Below are 20,082 nucleotides of genomic sequence, written 5' to 3'. Positions count from 1 at the left end.
GTAGCGCGCATTTGTGTTGTTCTAATATTATAAAACATTAATCATGACGGTCTTGTATCACGTGAAATGCAGATTGATCTCGATTAGTATCTGAGCGCTATAGCGAAATTTCATAACTCGACATGACATTCATACTATTCGATAATCGCCAAAACAGCTGAGGATGATTTAGCTTTCCGCTGGGCTAGTCAAACACAGAATTATTCCATATTAAATATATATATATATATATATATATATATATATATATATAATTCGATGGTGAATGCTCTTTTTGGCGAGGAATTCCGTAATTTGAACTCTGATTTGAATTTAAATCTAATTAAATTAATTATCCGAATATTTGTGTGTGCAAATACAAAGTAAAAATTTAAAGAAAAATAATTCAAGAGTTATTTCAAGAAAATACATTTAAAACTTTTTTATTATATTATTTCAAAATAATATAATTACGAAATTAGTTAATATATCTTTTAAATAACGTGATTAAATTTCACACATTGTTCTAAGAGAAAAAAAATTGAACATAAAATTAAATAAATCATAAATGATTTAAATATAATATGAGCGAATTATATTGCGATTCGTGATCGTCATAATCAAAAGCTCGTGATCGTACTTCCATTTTATATAAAATCGATAAGATTTCGCAATACGGATATTGCGCGAAGCATTATATGTTCTACCTCTGCTGTCAATATGTGACATTTACGGATTTTACATATTTTTATCCGAAACAAACTCGAAGCAAACTAATTTTCGCATTTCGAAATTAACAAAATCAACACCGCGGCGAACCGACATCGCCGCACATAGTGAGCGTTTATAATGAGTTTTGTTAATTACGTGTGGGTCTCTAGAGAAATAGAGGTATCTCGGTTTGCCTTCGCGCTGGCCGATGGATCGATAAAATATCGGTTCCATCAAATTAAAATAAAATAACTTGCCTACGCTAATCGAGATTTCAAATCGAAAATATGCGCGTCATCGATATGAGATTTCGCATATTTGTTCCGACATTCGATACTCTAAATTCTAAATTTTTACATGCGGTATAATAATCATTTTTATCAATTTCGAATCTCTAGTTTCCGAGAATATATCATTTTCACGAGACTTGTTTGGTATCGTAATATAAACATCCGAGAAAGATGTTTGCATAAAGCAATCAATTTTAGCTATTAATAAATGAGATTTATAAGATAGAAATTATAAAATAGTTAAAGTTTTAAAATATAAAGTGAGATAAAAATCTCAACATACACAAGTCGCGGTATCCCTGTGAAATTTCGCAAAGACTTGTGTGTCATTAAGGTACAAGCAATTCACTATATAAATAAACAATGCGTTTTGCTAACCACCCGAAACTCTTGAGTAACCGAACTTGTGCAAAATGGCTACTGATGTCGGGAGGAATGAATGGAGGGCGGCCAGCAGGGAATCAGAATGAATTTCGGGGCTGAGCTGGCCGATTCCAATTTAACTTTAATTTACGCGAGTGCTGCTGGCTGCAAGTTCGCACGAAAATTCATGCCCGACTGGTCGCGAGGGGGTGGCCGTCTCCATTTTTACCCTCCCTTTCCCCTCGCGCTCCTCCTCGTTTGGGACGTTACTTATGAGTCTCTAAATCGTAACAAATGAGAGTTTTACGACGTAAGGAAGCATCTCCGACTCTCGCGGCCCGTCGCCGTTAGACGGATTGATGGAATTTTTCACAGCCACTTTGCCACTAAAGGGCACGTTCATAATAATGGCATGTGAAATATGTAGCCTGTATTCGCGCATATTTCGCGCTGTACAGTGTATCATTTCCCTTTGGAAAAAAAAGTTTAAATATGTAAGCAGAATATAAAGAATGAACTTGTATAGTGTAGTCAAAATTATGTGTTTACTTAATGAGCAACTTCATTTAATAAGCAACACTAGAACTGATACACTGCTTAGACATTTATTAATTATAGTTTGTGAAAAAATAAGAAATAATATATATATATTTATTTAATAGATATAAATATTAGTGGCTTTGAAGAAATTGAAAGAGTAACAAGCGGAAGAAGAAAGAGTTTATTCGTAATCGGAATAACGTCACTTACATAATCTCACGGCGGCGAAACTTTACACTTGGTTAATCAGCCACAACTATGGAAGCTATCGGATGTGCAAGCGATGTCCCACGAGGATGCTTCGTAATTTGATGCCGTGGCAATCCTTCACCACAGTAATTAAATGTCGGACATGTGTGTGACGTGATCTGAAAAGAAGTGAGAAAGAAACAATAAATTTCGAGCGTTGATAAAGCGCGGCTTTCATTACGTTGCCGCGATGATATAAAGCAGAAAATGAAGAATATTATAAATTCAAAACTCCCGTTCGGCGGCGACTGATTCATTTTCATTTACCTCAACTTACTCTATTAACTCTCCATTTTAACAGGAACAATTGCTTTTATATCGAATCATTATACTTTTCTCGGGGCACAAGAGTTTGACTTTAATCAGAATCGCTCCCAATTCAACCTCATTCAATGTCGCTATTAATATACCTTGCCCGTAACGGAATATAATTTCATTAGGAATACTTAAAAAATCTTTTCAACTACTCCTGCACATATACATAATACAATCTAAAGATTAACACTTAACGTAATTAAAATCGGGAAAAAGTAATTTTTTTTCACAAAGTTCAGTATTTATACTTTTAAACATTTCAAACATCAAAAAAATATATAATTACATTTCTCTTAAATCGTCCTACTATGTTGTTTGAAAAATTCCAACTCTAACTTTTTGAAATATCCTAAGTATCTTGAATGATTAATCATCGTTATTTTTTTAATGTAGTGCGAACGCAAAGAGACATCGCGTCTAAGGCTCAAAGTGGTAAGCTCGTTGCTTCTTCAAGGTACAAGTCAAGAGACTGGATTACCGCTGACTCGGTGGTAGCAATTAAATTCTAAATCCGCGAATGTGGCGAGAAAGTCGAAAATTCCAGACCAGGAGCGAGACGTTCTGCACGCGGAAATATGATTATCCGCGTGGCGCAAAAGTGTTCGGGCCTTTAATTAAGCTCTCTTCATTAATGAAGAGTATCGTCTCTCTCTTTCTCTCATTCCGCTGTCTACGGGACGAATGTTTCCCGAATGATCCCCTTTACTTTCTTTTTTCGCAGCTTTCATTTCAAATAATTCCGACCGTGGTTCTGTATGTTGATTACAAAAGACTAGTCAAAAAAGGTCCGCGTGACCCGACATAAAAATCGAGGTACATACCGCACAGACACTCGACATTCGAGCACTTTTCTAGGTATACGTGTACAATGTATACATGTGTAATGATGTGCCGCACAGACTGGATTCTGCGAAACGTGAGATCGAAATAATTTCATTAGCAATTTTCTGTACCATTTCTTTTTTTATTTTTATTCATATAAAAGAAAATCCAATGCTAAAAACGTTTAATTATATAGTATTAAAACGTCAGATGGCAATCTATAACAAAAATTTCCATTATATATGAATATTAAATCTGATTTATGACCGAAATTTTCATAATATATCGATATTATATCGGCATTACTTCGCGATAAAGATTTTTACAAAAACACCTTGAATATTGGAATTATTGATATAAATATATTTTTAAATTTTGCATAATAAAATCAAAATAAAAAATGGTTACTGCCAATTAAATTTAATTGATAGACTGGTTTAATTCTGGATAAAAGTCAATATAACATCGTTACATATATATGTAAAAAAAATATTAATTTTTAACATCGAAGACAAGAGAACGTCGGAAGAAAGAAATATGAAAATCAGCGGCGTAATGAAATATTTTTAACTAGAGAACGTTCTTATATCAAAATTTTATTCTAATAAGCCCCGCGCATCCTGCGTCGGAATTGCGAGGATTGCTCGGGATTAGCCAGGACAAAAATTAGAAAATCCGCCGCGCTGGGACGGTGATATATACACGAGCGACCGCATTCGCTCGCTATCCAATGCGTGGCGTGATTAATCTCTCTCTCTCTACCCCTTGCGGCTAACCGGGTTATTATTTACAGGCCACTTTCCGGAATTACAATTTTTTACGGCGCATATGTCGCGACTAATGCCGCCCCTTGCGCGCCGAATGTGCAGTTTTATCTCAACGGAATTAAAAGCGTTTCCCGGATTACGGAATTATCGAAGGACATACACGGCAACGCGCTCTCTCTCTCTCGAATAGATGGCTCTAATGCATTTTAAATGGCAGCCCCGCGAGCGCGAGATTTCTAGGAGAGATTTTGGCGGGTGCGAGTCGATTTCGGGCAAATTGGATTGTCAATTGAGCAAAAATCGAATGAAATTGCGATGGCACAATATTAATTGCTATTTGGTACAATTATAAAGTTGATGATGTAATTCAAAATGATTGGACGTGAAATGTCAAATGTTAAATCATTAAAATACACGAAATCATAATAATGTAACTCTTATTGATAATGTTGATTTTTTTATAACTTTAGATACTCATTTCAAATATATATAATTTATTGAAATTATTATAAGATATTAATATAAAATGATAGAAATTGAATTGTTTAATAAAGAAAGTTACGATTTCTCGGGGATGCAATAGACTGACACTTTGATAGATGAAATGAAATCGAGAAACAAGGATTCTCTTTTATTTATTTGGACTCGATTATTTCAATAGATAAACTCTGTCCCTACAATTTCTTTAGACAGAGATTAGATTTATATTAATTTGAAAACTTGGATAAATGAACGGCAGAGAGAAATTCACCCAACTCAATTAATGTTGTAAGAACATGATTTTATTATTAGCGTATAATTTTTGTAAGAGAATATCGTATATTCTACTTTGTAAGTGTGAATATTTAAAGAGACCGAATTTTCAACGCTGGCAAGTCGCGACGACAAAATGATTTAGCGAAGCGGCAACTTCTCCGCGCGAAGATCACAATTCCGACCAAAGTTCGGCCGATTGCTACCCTAAAGGAGATGTTTGACCAAAGTACGACCTTTTTTTTCCGAGAAAGTTCGCGATTGACGTGACGCGTTGAAAGCCCGACTCGACGATCCGACAGACGAGTTTCTCGGAGAGAATCCGTCGGGAATGACGGCCCGATCCAAAACTTGGAAACTACCGGAAATTCTCAAAATACGAAGATTTCAAAATGAATCGGGGACTTTTTGCATGAGTAGTTTACAGAATCGGCGAAACGATGGCAGCTTACGCAAAAGCAAAATAAATGCGATTGGAAGAGGAGCAAGTTTCCCGAGATATCGAGAAAGCTTCAAAATTTTATTGACGATCAAACGTAATTATAGAATCACGTATGTGCTACGCACAAATGCACGGTCCTTTTGACAGAGAGAGACTGTCAATATTTTAGATATTTAGATTTTGTGAGATTATTGCGTTATATTAAATTTGCGCGCATCTTTTTTTCAATTATTTCTCACATTAACATTTATTGATGAAAGGTAACGATTTGTCTTTCAAATAAAATTAATCTTTTTAAATAATCAATATTAAATATATTAATTATTTATTCGTATGCAGAGGGAAAAATTATTTATGTGTATAATTTTAAAACAATTCTCTATGTAAATTCAAAAAATTTGAAAAAATTTATAAGACAAGTTGTATTCCTTTTAAGTATAATTATTAAAATAAAAGATTTTTTATTAAAAAATTGTAAAAAAAAGTTATTATTTTAGTCTTCAGATATTTTAAATTTCGAATTGTTATAAAATTATGATTATAAGCAAATTTTTGCTTTTGCTCGAATAAATAATATTGATATACCTAATACAAATTACTCTTAAAAGATTAATTTAAATAAAATATATTTTATTCGAAAGATATATTAATTTGTGTATACTCTATACTTTATTACACAACTGTGTTAACTTCCTATGTATACAATGTATTTTTAGCCTTGAGAAACATATTTCACCTGCAGTCTACAATTATTAAAAAGTTTCTTACACGTGACCTATAAACCTGCAGAAACCAACCAGTCCAGAATTATTTTCGAAAGCTCACGGGGGCATCTAAAACCGCTATATCTTGGACTTTAAAAAGGACAACCTATTACTCAGATATATCTGAAGAATTCGATAATGCATCAGAGTTCCGGTATATAAAATTAAAGAGAAATCCTATTTTTAGAACATTGATGAAATTTATAACAGGCTAAATTTTGCGAAAACTCAATAATTCTACCAGTTTATATTTAATGCATGTTTAACATCACACTTTATATAAGATATTTATGATATCTATATACATGTAGGAATTTAATTTATCTGAAACCGTTTATTTTAGATATAAATAAGTATATAATAGTGTAGGACGAAAGCGAAATAAAAGCGAACTCGAAAATGAAGAAAAATAAAACATAAGAAAACATTGACGTTTGCGACGAGACCTGTAGGTCAGATTAAGATTTATAACCGAGTATTGTCGCCTATTATTTATTATCGTATTATGAAGTCGAGGACAAACGACAAAAATAACAGAAACTTCGAGAGCAGTGAGATTGGAAAAAAGATTCGGCGAACCAAGCGACCGGGCAGATCTCGCCTGACCATCGATTAGATCGTATTGATTTTGACGTGTATAATCATATTATTACAAGTAAAGAACTTTTGAAATTTTTCCACACACACAAGCCTCCTTATCGTTTACAAGATAATTCCCTACATACATATATGTGTATGTTGTTTAGAAGATGATGTAAATATATTGCCTCATTATATATAATATAATTTTTGTAAGAAAACTTGAGCTAAAATGTCTGTTTGACATTTTTAACGTGAATGTGTATTTAACTTGTGACGGCAGAGAAAGATTATCTATCTAAATCATTACAACGAGATTTAAAATTTATTACGAGCAGCTGTTCTGAAAGTAGACTTAACTTTCGTTTTAAGAGCGCATAGTTAGAAATTACTTAAATTTAAATTACTCCAATTTTTTTGTACAGTACACTGTTCAAAGATTTAACCAACATATTTAAAATTCTTATATTTAGAAAATTCGAAGCATTTTTATTAAAGATCTACAAGAGAATAGAAAATACTTTTTATTTAATTATTATATAAATATATTTTATTCGGAAAAATTATTCCGAATAAATATATATAAAATTTAATATATATTAATTGAGAAGCTAAAATATTCTTTAATTTTCTATATTTTCTACTTTTATTCAAAGTTTTTTAATTAACAATAAAAATTAATTAATCATTTATTGAACTTGTATTATTAACAAAAAACTGCAAATTAATTACACTTTCGTTATCAACTCTTGTTCTTCAGACTATTTCAACACTCTTGAATCCACGTTGTTAAATAGCTCGGTAATTAATTTTTGCGATTAAATTTTCGCTAGGAGATTTCTGGGGTATATTATGATGATATTTTATTGGCGAGAAAATACTTTCGGAAGCATAAAATGCCTGTGTCGCTACGAACTAATTGTAAGAAGATCTAAGGAGACTGCTTTAAAATGTTTTTTTAATTATAGCAGAAGTGATGAAACCTCTTCTTTCTCTAAAGAATAACTTTGATCGTGAGAATTTATCAAGACTTCCATGAGCGTCGATAAACTGCGAAATGGTTTCTTTTGCTCGCAATAATATCGATATTAAAATTACATACTTTATTAGGTCTCGGCTTTAATTCTATTAGAAACTTTCATCGAACATTATAATGAGCATTGTGCGAGATGAAAACGATATGATAAAAATATATTTATATCGAAATTTTATACACGTACACAACTGTTGAAATTTTAATTTAAGTTTTAATTTATAGAGATGAGATGATCAAAGAAAAATGAGAGACTTTGACTGTTAATATTTATAAAGAACTCAAAATATTATTTATAAATAATAAAAAAAACTTTCTCTGCCTTGCTCATATACTTAACATTTCATAGTTTGGTAAAAATTTTGCTTGAATTTTGCAATATTGTCGCAGTTTTGCTCCTTTTGTTTACATGCTCTCTTCACACGAATTTCATTTTTCCCCGATGAACGCGAAATATTATTCATCCTGCTTTTTGTTAAAATAAACATTCCATGAATTCATATTCCAGTATGGCGGCGAGCCAGGCAGGAGGTTGGCATCCCAGGAGAAGCCGCTCGAGATTCAGGATCAATTTCTTCAAAGGCTCGGCTACCAGGATGTGTCAAGACGCGCTCGTCTAGGAGTTGATCTCGAACTCAGACATCTCGTCGGCTTTCATGTAGGTTAGTATGAATCATAGCAGAAGGTATTTTTTTTTCCTTCCTCTTACGAGCCATTATATATATAAAAATCTGTCATTAATATTTATCCATTTCTTTTGTACATTTCAAAAATAATTTTAATCGATAATATATATGCAAGATGTTTTACTAAAATGTTACCACAATTATTCCTCTCATGCGAATTAATTTCTAAAATAATCATTAAGGAATTAGAGTTTCTCATTCAAATCAAAATGAATGAGTAATTCTGTTAAATTTCGACTGGTTTTAAAAACTCTTCGCTATAAAAGTGCGAATTGACACACTTTTATTATGCTTTACGTAAATGCTATCCCCCCCCCCCCCTGGTAATTATAAAGCGTCTCGGATTTTGTTACATCATTCGACTGCTCTTTCAGAGACGCGGACCGATGTGCGCGAACTAATTGCATTAGTTGAACACTTCCGTCGTCATCTAGCGCCTCATCAACTTTGCGCTCGCGAGGTGACGCGAGGAATCGCGCCCCCTTTAATTCCCGGCGTCGTCGGCACCAAGGCCGCGATGATGATTAATTAACGAGACGAGCGGTTTGACTAATTGTAAGCGGCGCGCCTATTGATTATGTTGACCCGGTGCGTTTATCGCGATAAGAAAACATATTTAACGGGACACATAATTATGCAATATTCTCACATATTCCGATATTATCATTTACATTTACATCGCGTTAGTTCCTCAATTAAGTAAAACAAAAAAAAAAAAAACAGAGAGAGAGAGAGAGAGAATAATTGGCTTCAAGAAGAGAATCACATATTCTGGCACATTTCTCTGATTTTTTTCTACCGTAAAGAAAGCGGGAGGAGGGGCAACTCTACGCTCTGCTAACTCGCTATATCATAATCGCGCTCTTCTGTAGAGTCGCACATTTATTGCGAAAGTGAAACTTTTATTCTCATATACTATGTATTTTACGTTTACGATCGCTCGCCGTATTTCGATATATGTATACCTGGGGCGGAAACGCCAGGTTCTCTTAACTTAAGTGGAACACTCTGTGTACGACAGTTGTTGTGTCGGCACATAGTACAGGAGAGAGAGCCTGTATGTAAGTAGGTACTTTCGCGGACGCTACAGAGACACGAAACAACGAGCGAGGCGCGTGCTCCGCTAATTATAACGTTATTGCCGCTATTAATGAGCAATTTCAGGGCGCTTCTGTGCTCCGCTCGGTCGCCGACGATATAAACTCGCGGAGCGCATTACGTAACTTACGTGGCGCAATTTAGCCGAGTTAATTAAGTTAAAGTATCACGTGCGTCACGTCGTCGTCGCGAAACATTTATTTTCTCGCTTATATTTTGCGTTATTTATTTATTTTTTTTTTTTTTTCTTACTTTTTCTTCTTTTTCTTTTCCGTCCCCGGCGATTTCTTCGCGAAACTCGCGCGATAACTCTTACTCCTTCGACGCGCGTAATTATGATCTTAATAAGAGTAATAACATGTATATAAGCCAATTTATATCTCCGCTTTAGCTCGTGTTTGCCTTATAAATGTAATCCGAGAGAGCTCGGGGCGACTCTTTCACGCTGTAAAGAGTTTACTTGTCCGTGTCTACTTAACTGCTACTTCTCGTGGACAAACTCGAAAATTGCCTTCTCGACTTCTGTTTACCGTCGCGAACGTTCGGAAAATAGTTTTTGCGAAACAAAAAAAGAAAAAAGAAAAACATAGAATGAACTGCAACATTTCGCCGTTAGACGATATTGGAAAAGAGTCGGTGATTGATATTCCAGCTAGACTGAGAGATGCTCGCGCGACCATGTTTTTTCGTCGGGAACTGATACATCGGGAAAACTGACAATTTTAAACACTTTTACGTCACACAGACTCCGACTTTCGAGCGATTTTTCTAGCGTATTTTTCATTTTACGCACGCGCCTATATATGTTATTTATTATTGAAAGATGCAACATTCAGATAACTGAGCGAGGATACACATATATGCAAAGATACGAGCAGCGTAAAAAAAGCGTGTATATTTTAAAAGTCCCCGTGTCTCAAGCGTCGAATAATGTAAATTCTTAATAATCAAAGCGCGATAAATTCAAAGCTTCACGCACATCTGAACAAGTGCAAATCGATATACGTACATATCTTGCTCTCTCTCTCTCACCTACAATATTTCATGAAATATAAATATTTCATAGAATATAATTTTTAACTTTTTTTTTTCCACGACCGTAAGCTGGAATATTCAAATTTGCGCAACATTTGTTTTGTAGAATTTAATTGTTTTGTACAAATTTTAAACGTGATGTTTACGTGTCTGGATGAGGAAATGGGATCGAAAATGCGAGTATATTTTCACCGCGAATAATCCAGAAATCTGAATATTCACACAATGTGCCGTCCAGATATATTTACCTACACTATCCCTCTCGCATTCGTTTATCTAACTTAACGTAATTCAACTAACGATTCTTCCATGCCAGGACTGCGAAATATCCGGCGATATCGCGCGTTCACGTATCGTTTGACGTTTCATGGCGTAGAATCGCAGAGGCGAGAGTACGTTGCTGATATCCTCGGGGCCCCCTGGGGGTTCGAGCGTTAAAACAGCAAATGTATCTAACAGACGGCGCGAGCATATTTAACCATAATAACCGCTAACGACGAGAGTTTCCTGGCCGGAAGTGCCGGAAGTGCGCGCTCTCGCGCGTCGCCGACCCAGCAAACGACATAACCGCCTGCTTAGCTAAGCCAAAACGTTAAACGCCGATTATCGTGTTGCCGGGCTTCTCGTCTGTAATTTCCCGCGGAAACTTTCGTCTCCGAGAACAGAATTCAGACATTACGAGTTAAATGACAAATAACTCACACTTTTTACGGAGGAAATAGATTCGCTTCCGAGTAGATTCAGCGATCGATTTGTTTTGCATTATAGAAAGATAGAAAATTAAATATATATTTTTAGATAATACCTAGATTTGAAACATATAACAGAGATTTTAATCCAGGATTCAACTATCCATACGTATAACGTTGCTTCCCACGATTTCTTACATTTTCAAGCGCGAGAAAGTTTCGTTATCGTCAATCATCGTAATTCCAGTACGCAAATTGATCGTATATATTTTTTTTTTTTTTTGCTTAATAAGATTGCAGAATTTAAATTCGCGCATAATAAATTGCTTTCCCTTTGAAATCACTGAAAATTGTGGCATTCTGCAACGCTGCAATAAAGCCGTACGCACGCTGGCTTTAATAACCGCGCACGATTTATTGGATTTTATCGCGGAGAAATGGCGAAGCGGAAGCAAAACTCGCGAGCATTTCTCACCGACGGCGACGTGGCCCAATATTTACAGATTCGTAAGTAAATATCATGCTGCCGAGAATATAATTGTTCGTTTATTTCTTTGTTTGAATAATCAGCCTCTTTTGCATATTTATGTTGGCGCACAATTGGCTTCTATATATCGATATTTAATAGGTTTTCTTGTAAAATGTTCAAACTGCTGTTCAAGCAAAGTAATTTTTCTAGATTTTTGAGGAAATTACATAGCAACTATAATTTACGAGATTACAAACATAATAAGTTTCACAAAATTTGCTTCTTTGGAAGTATTAAATAAAAACTCAACAGATTTATAAATTTTTCCTCGCGAAGAATGAAGAAAAAAATACAATATTAAAGCTGTTATTTTGAGAGATACTGCTGATAACTGGTATATATTGTACGACAGACAAACATGTTGAAAAAAAAATGAAAACTGCGATCGCGATATAACGTCGAATATTTTTTATGAGCCGGCTGTGATGATTTTGCCGATTCTCCAGAGCAGTTAAAGGTCTATATCGCTACACAATGAGTCGAAAAAATAACATTTTGATTCGCGTGTGTCGCGTATGGTCTGCAAAATTCCCCGGGAATTTCGCATCTCTGTTTGTAAACGTAACTCAATTTCCTCTCACGCCGTTTGCTGCCGCATATGCAATGAAAAATTCCATATGCCGCAGTATATAGGGCAGTTTTGAATAGAGTCAGCGAAAACTCTCAGGAAACGATAAAGAAAGAAAAATAAATATTTTATGACAAGTTCATATATATTTTTAATCAATTAGAGTACTCATACAAAAAGATCATAATTTGATGTAATATATTTAAATGGATTTATCTTTTATTTTTTTCGTATTATCCATATATATATTATATATGTAAGAATATTTATAACTGTCGTATATATTTTTTATTTTCTCTCAAAGAAGAAATATTTGTTTAAATATTTATTGTCTATAAAGACGATCGTGTCTTCAAATTCTCGAAAGAATATAAATCTATCAAAAATGTAATACAGATAAATTCGAGAGAGCCTACTTATTTAAAAAATAATTAAATTTATGATTCACATTATAAATTATTTATAATGTGAATCATAAGTTTAATTATTTTTTTAATAAGTAGGCTCTCTCTTTTTATCACGAATTTCATGTAAAATCGTAGTAGAACCTCAATCCTTCCCGAAAAGCGTCACGCGTATCTAAAAGGCGTCACCTAAAGAGCGCGTTGATTAAAGCCGTAGTTACTAACCGCTCTATCTCTTTTTCCTTTTGCCAGGACCAGCATCGCCGTTACCAGACCTGGCGGGATACAGCCGTTGCGGTTACACTCTGGTGTTAAAAGGGTTGGTTTTTCCCCAGTGGAAAAGGCGACCTCTGGCCGTTATCGGCTCCAGACTCTTCCTTTATCCGGGTAAGTGTCCCACTCGGAGATCCTGCCAATCTCTGAGATAAGAGAATTCAGAACGAAGGGAGGGAGAGCATGGTTTCGCGCCCCTGTAAGTAACATCCACGCGAACGAGGGAAACAACCCCTGAGCGTCTATCAAAGAGATTAGGAATTATCTGACAATCGTATCTGTCTCCTTTCTTCTTCCAAAAAGGATTCGTGGAAGGACTCGTGAAATTAGCGCTTGATGTAGGAAAGATCGAATTTTGCAGACTTATAGCGTCGCGCTCGTAATTGAAGAGCTTCAAAGGAGCTCTTTTTCAGGAAACAGGCGATGAAATAATTTTTGAAATTGTCGCGCCAATTTTTGACTTAAAAAAAATCAATCTAGAATATATATAGACTTTTATATATAAACTTAGAAATAATATAATAATTTCCGTAATATATTATTCGTTATTGAATATATTATAAGCGATGAAAAGATGATTTCCTTCAATATTAAGAGATGATGCTTATCTACGATTCAATGTATAAATTAACATATATATATATCGAGAGCCGTTCCGCAAAATCTTTGAGCTGCGCTTATGTAAACGATCGCAAACGGCGATTCCCTTAGGGAAGATAAAGATGCCGGAAAGGAAAATATCGCGAGATCAAAGCCCACGTATCTCCCCTTTTCCTCTCTTCGCTTCCCAGTTTCCGACACCTGAAACATCACGATTTATCTACGTTCGTCCCTTATCCTTCCGTCGGAAGGATCCTGTCACCGATCAGGATGCGTGCCGTGGATCAAGAATTTCTTCGGCCGAAAGGATTTATCTTGTCCTGACGGGCAATTACGTCGCCGAACACTCAGATACGGCGCGTATCGTTATCGTTAAGAAAAATGGCGCGAGTTGTATTTACAGCATAGATACAGTAGGTAATATATTAAAGTTGTTTCGTTAAAAAATGTTAAAAGTGGTGAATTTCGATACAATTTTTTAAATATAACAAAAATAATGCTACAATAGTAGAATAAACAACATACAAAATACGCTGTAGTATATAAAAACCTTTTTAAAAGAAGATAAAAATATGTATACATAAAAAATATCTATACTAATGTCCAACAAATAGAAGTTCAAAAAAAAAATATAAGCTATATACATTAAAATTTATTACTCTTATTGACATTTTTTATACCATAAAATAAAGATTCGATCGTTGTTTGAGATTTACGATACACCCATTTCACAATCGGCGCACAATATCATGTCGTGTCCGTCCATACGAAATCATCTATTGATTCAGACATTTCCGCCAAATGACAACGAAGTTGGACGCGACTTTGCCGAACGTGACCGGAATCGCGTCTCGCCTCCTTTGCGCACACGAGGATCGCATTCGGCATTTTCCAGGCCATAAATGCGCGCGACGTCGACGACAAGATGGCCAAAAATCCCGCATCACAACAATTCCTCCCTTTCCCCGTGAAATGACTATACGTTTCCATTCCGTCCGGCCGCGGAAATACCCACGAAATTTCCACCTCGCGATTTTACGCGATTTTTCACTCGAATCGCGCCATACGCGCGAATGTTACCCGAAAAGTTACGCCGATCGATATTTCATGTGTCGGCGCGTCTATTGACGACGCTGTCAATTGACGATGCTGTCGAAAAGATGTTGAATTGTTTAACGTGAATCTATTGAATCTGTGTCGCGCACAGATGAGCGAGTTATTCGTGATCAGTGCAAAAATTTTCATCGAACACATTCTGATCCCGCTATTTTTCTATCCTGAATTTCGATTTTATTCATTTTATTCAATTTTATCTGAAATGTGTTCTCTTACAAAAAAAGGAAAGTATATTTTATTTTACATATAATATCATTGTGACTCGGTGTCTATTGGAAAAAAAAGATATGCGCGTTTTTTTCAAATAATTATTGCAGAATTGATCCGTTTATATAGACAATAAAGTGCAGTGTTTTAATTATCTATATGGATTTATAATTCTGAAACTACTGACTCCTCCATGTTGAAGTAACTGTAGCTGCTTTCACGGCGTGCTATTTACATAAGTTTGTACACAAGGTACAGAATTACATGGCAACGTTTAATTAATAATCTATTTTGCGGGAACGAGAGAAAAAGAGGAAAAAAGAAAAGAGAGAGAATAAGAATAAACATTTTCCTTTTCGATATCGCGCTTTGCGATATAAGCGCTTTGCGCGCTTGCTTCTTCTTTCTTTCCTCTCGAAAGGCTTTTAAAAAATTACATTAATATTTGAAATCCATAATGTAAAGCTTACAAATTAATTATTTCCCTTCGTGATAAGAGATATCTACGCGTTACGCGCTTCAACTTTAAAACCAATACTAAAAGTCTACTATTATTTCAAGAGAGCATAGCTTTTTAAACTTCGAGATAAGAAATACAGCATGGCAAAAAAAAGTATTACATTTTCAATAGTCAAATTAGCTTCTTCCGTTACATAGGTTTATATCAACGATAATATTTTTCTATGTGATTATGAACTGTGAAATTTGAAGCGCAACCTATAGAAGTTAACGTACTGTTTAAATGGCGTTCCGGTTTGAAAGGCTGATCGGAATATCACATAGGGACATTGCTGACGATCGACGACCGATTTTAACGAGCGTGTCCCATAAACGGCATCACGTCAGTCACGGGCGGAAGGAAGGGAGGAGAGGCCTGGGGGTCCTTCGGGAGCCGAGGGCTTGATTAAACTCGGGATAGCCGTGGTAACAGGTGTTCGCTATCGCGGATCCGTGCTGAATCAACAGCGAACAACTTCCCCGGAACGGTCCTTTCCTTCCTCAATCGTATTTCTCGGACATCGTTCTCTCTCTCTCTCTCAGATTTGTGTCCAGCGAACGTGACGGAAGGAAGAGCATCCGTGTCATCCCCCAATCCTGATTTAGCATTCTCCCAGTCACGCATCCGAAAGAGTTTTCCCATTGTACCGACGTTTCTCTATATTGGAGCGATTCTACTCTCGCTTGACGATTTTACCATTTACCATTTACTTTAAACTTGAGAATCTGATAAACTCAAGCCCGCTTTAAACGACGCATAAACAAAACATTCGAGACAGAATTTTATTTATAATTTCACGTGTCGTTTTTAATAATGCATATATGTACATACATATATATATCTAGTACGTATTTTTGCGCGATTTATAAATTGTCTAAAAAAGCACGCCTTGTGTATATAAATTTCGGAATGAAATATTATCTGAATTTTTTCATATTATATATATTTTATAATTTATATATGATACTTATATATAATTCAAATAGCATATATCATATTTTATTCCATTTTCGGGCAATGCAAACATTTAGAAACTTAAAGAAGATTGATAATTTCTCTTAAACGCTCTTTCCTGTTTCGATCCACCGTTTAATTTATCCTAACAAGCATTCACCGATTTCACAGAAACGCGCGTGGACATCGCGGTATACACACCCTATGCATCGCTGTTAGGAAATTGCCCACTGCTCGATACGTATCTTGCAAATGGAACCACAATCTAGCATGGACTGTAGAATGGTAGCTATTCCGGAAGTTGGTCAGCCTCGCCGGCATTTACTGATTTAAGCTGCGGCCACCGCTGGCTTCAATTAGGAATTGCCCGAAATCCTACGATTCGGAAACGAATATTCGGCAATCTCTCTCCCTGCCGTATAGGCAACCGGAAGTTGTCGCGCTATGAATTTAATATCGGTCCTCTTATGTATTTCAATCTTTGGAAAAGTATCTTGGTAAAGTCTGAAATTTCGATCGCAGAATGCTTATATATATATATATAAAGACTAACAGCGGAGCTTCATGTCTAAAAGAAATTAAAATCGTTTTCCTTCAAGCAATCCATGTGATCAAAAAATATGTTCATATATCATTAAATGCCTCTCGAGATATTTAAATATTTAAATATCCCTCAAAAAGGTACAAAGAAATGTACCATTTTATCACATCAAGAGCCGGAGAATCTAAGTACCTAACTATTTAAAATATATATATATTTAATGCGATAAAATGTGAATGAACTACATTTCTTTGTACCTTTTTGAGAAAGATTTAAATATCTTGAGAGGCATTTAACGATATATATGAATACATTATTTGATCATGTGGATTGCCTGAAGAGAAACGGTTTTAATTTTTACTGTCTCTTCTAAGCATTTATTCTATTCGTTTTTACGTAAAGTTAACAAAACACGTTAAACTTGTTAAATTCTAACTTAATGAGCTGCTAGCAAGAACTTTCCGGGACGTCTAGTTTTCGAACCAGAACGCGGAAATTAGTTGCACGGCAGTCTCATCGAGAAACGATGCCAACCGCGTGTGTGCGCCATATAGCTTAACAGCTGTAACAAAGTATCGTCGGCCTCAACTGTTTTCCGACGCTTTGCACCGCGATTCGCGAACAATGGCAAAGCGCGATTGTTCAGTCCGCATTCCGTAATAACCAATATTGCGAGGGAGAAAAAGAGAGGCGGATATCGCGCGCTTTTTTCAATTCTTTCAGCTAAATTACTTGAATTAACATAACGCTTGTCGCTTTGTACGCGAAGAAGGCTGAAAATACACAAGATATTTGCGAGAGCTAAGAACGGTTCTATATAGTATAAGATTGGATGATCTTTGATGTAACAATGATGTGACAATGGAAGAAAAAAAGAGAAATGATCCATGTATCATCTCTGAAGAATCAATACACAGTAGTCTTTACTACTATTATTACCGATATTAATTGTGACAATCCTCCTTTTTTAAAAAAGATATGTAAAGTCGATACTCGCATATATCGAAGTTTATTGTTGTCGCTTTTCCGCGATGCTCATTGGCTGTCAAGATTCGCGTTGTGCGTTATATTCGTAGCATCGAGAGGCTGTCATCGCGAGAGTTAGCAGTTTGACAGTTTGTTCAAAATAAAATTAAAATAATAATATTAGTTTTAAATAATATGTTATAATACTTTAAACTCGATTAATATTTTTGACAATTATCAGCTGATTTCTGTCAAAAAATATTAATCGCGGATAAAGTATTATAACATATTATTTCAAACATGTTATTTTATTTTATTTTATTTTGAACAAACTGTTAAAGTACTAACTTTCGCGATGACAGCCTCTCGATACTACGAATATAACGCACAATGCGAATCGAAACAGTCAATCAGCATCGCGGAAAAGATGCAACAATACTCGCGAAAATCGACTTAATATGCCTTTTTTAGAAAGGGATGTTATAATATTTTAAATTCGATTAATAATTTTGACAATTATCAGCTGATTTTTGTCAAAAAATATTAATCGTGAATAAGATATTATAACATAAGATATTATTTGAAACATTATTATTTTAATATTTTCAACATATTATATGTATACACTCCCATTACCGCTATGGAAATGTTATAAAATAATCCATTTCTCACTCACCGATGCGTGCAATAGCGGAGTTGTAGTACACAGCACATTGATCTGAAAACAAAATATTCAAATTATGTCTAATACATATGTGTGTGCGATAAATGTTTTTATAAAATATAACTTGAAAGATTTCACACATGATTCAAGGATATCAGCATTGAGAAATCTCAAAATTCAACGATCCACTAAATCAAACGTATAAACAACGATTTATATGTAGATTTTCATTTTTAAATTCCACAATAAGGGAGGATTCTAACACGCTGATTCGATAATCAGGCAACTTGTTTTGTTCATTGATAGAAAAACGCGGCGATATTTTGCGATCCGTCCATAGTTGCGAATAAATATAAGTTTCGCATCGGATCGCCACCGGAAGCATTTTCGACGTTTCTGTTTTTCTCCGATAGCAGCGCAAAAATTCGATAATATCCGATGGCGCTTTGTGTCTACGAGGGCCGGCACACTCGAGGCACACCCAGTGATGGATGTTCTCTGAAAGCCGACGCTGTGGAATGTAACGGGCCGTCATCGGAATATCAACGACCGTCCGGCATTCTCGGACATAGCTGAACGTAATTAGACATCCCGCCGAGAGCGAGAGATGGAGTCATCCTTTCGCCGCGTCGCGTCACGCTTAAACCGAAGGATTTGAAATTTGAAGGATGAAAGCTCCGCAGTTATCCTTCAATGTGCACCCTAAAATTAGTGCGTGCGCCGGATACGTCAAAAATCACTGCTTTCGTCGAAGAAATGATAATTAATTAATGTAATTTATTAATAAGCGATTAATAACCGAGGGAGGCTATCGATATTTTAGAAAATTGATTAAAAAGAAGATTCTATTCTCTATTTACATCGTCTCTACTTATACATATTCCAAGAAACGACGCTCTTGAAGCGTCAGATCGTTCTACGCCGCGATCGTACGTACTACCAATTTATCAAAAAGACTGATAAATAATGAGACAAACGCGTTTCCCGCAGCCTGTCCAGAATCGCGAGCGGAATGGATGGAGCTGGGCGGCGGCGGCGGCGCGGTGTGCTATGCGCCGTCACGTCTGGGCAAACTCGTTTTGCGTGTCACCGGGTTTCCCAGGGTCACTCAACAGTGCCACGTGAGCCAACACCCTGAAGAGAATCACCATCGCGAGACCAGGCACTTGTATCTGGGCTTCCATCACCCCTGGGATCGGGACCTCTGGAAGGGCTGGATCAAAGAGGTAAGCGATCTTACCGCTATTCTTTCGCGCGAGATCGAGAGAATTTCTCGAGATGATTTCTCACGAAACATATATAGGAAGATACTAGACATTGTCTTGAAAAAAAATAATAGAAAATGGAGTAATTAAAGCCGTCGCGTCGGTTGAAAGTAGAAGAGTTTTTTCACTATTTATTTTATTATTATTTATTTATATATTTATTATTCATTGATTTATTTGTCCAATAATTTAGTCAGCCTATCCTTTTTCATTCTTATTCTATTCAATATTAATATCCATTGGTTCGCGCGTATACCTGTCAAATTAAGGCACGCTGCGTTCTCAGAGACAATCATGGGTATTATATCAATTTAATCTATCGTTCATCTCGACATATTTAGAGAAGGGATTCGGTTCCGTGAAACAGCGATGCACACTTCT

General features: G+C 35.5%; 1 protein-coding gene across 3 annotated transcripts in view; it reads left to right on the top strand.

Moving 5' to 3' along the window:
- The window catches only part of Phlpp (PH domain leucine-rich repeat protein phosphatase), a 69,038-nt gene that overhangs the window by 15,938 nt on the left and 33,018 nt on the right, over window positions 1-20,082 (top strand). For all 3 annotated transcript variants that reach the window (XM_083038454.1, XM_083038453.1, XM_083038452.1), the window contains exons 3-5: window positions 8,116-8,269; window positions 12,869-13,003; window positions 19,427-19,662. In XM_083038454.1, the coding sequence (XP_082894580.1) occupies window positions 8,116-8,269; window positions 12,869-13,003; window positions 19,427-19,662 (525 nt within the window). The remainder of the gene's footprint in view (window positions 1-8,115; window positions 8,270-12,868; window positions 13,004-19,426; window positions 19,663-20,082) is intronic.

Source organism: Prenolepis imparis, unplaced genomic scaffold, assembly GCF_030444845.1.
Source record: "Prenolepis imparis isolate NDT839.2.m4 unplaced genomic scaffold, iyPreImpa1.0 SCAF_5, whole genome shotgun sequence".
Lineage (NCBI taxonomy): Eukaryota > Metazoa > Arthropoda > Insecta > Hymenoptera > Formicidae > Prenolepis > Prenolepis imparis.
Note: the sequence above shows the minus strand (reverse complement) of the source record. Positions and strands in the feature narration are given on the sequence as shown.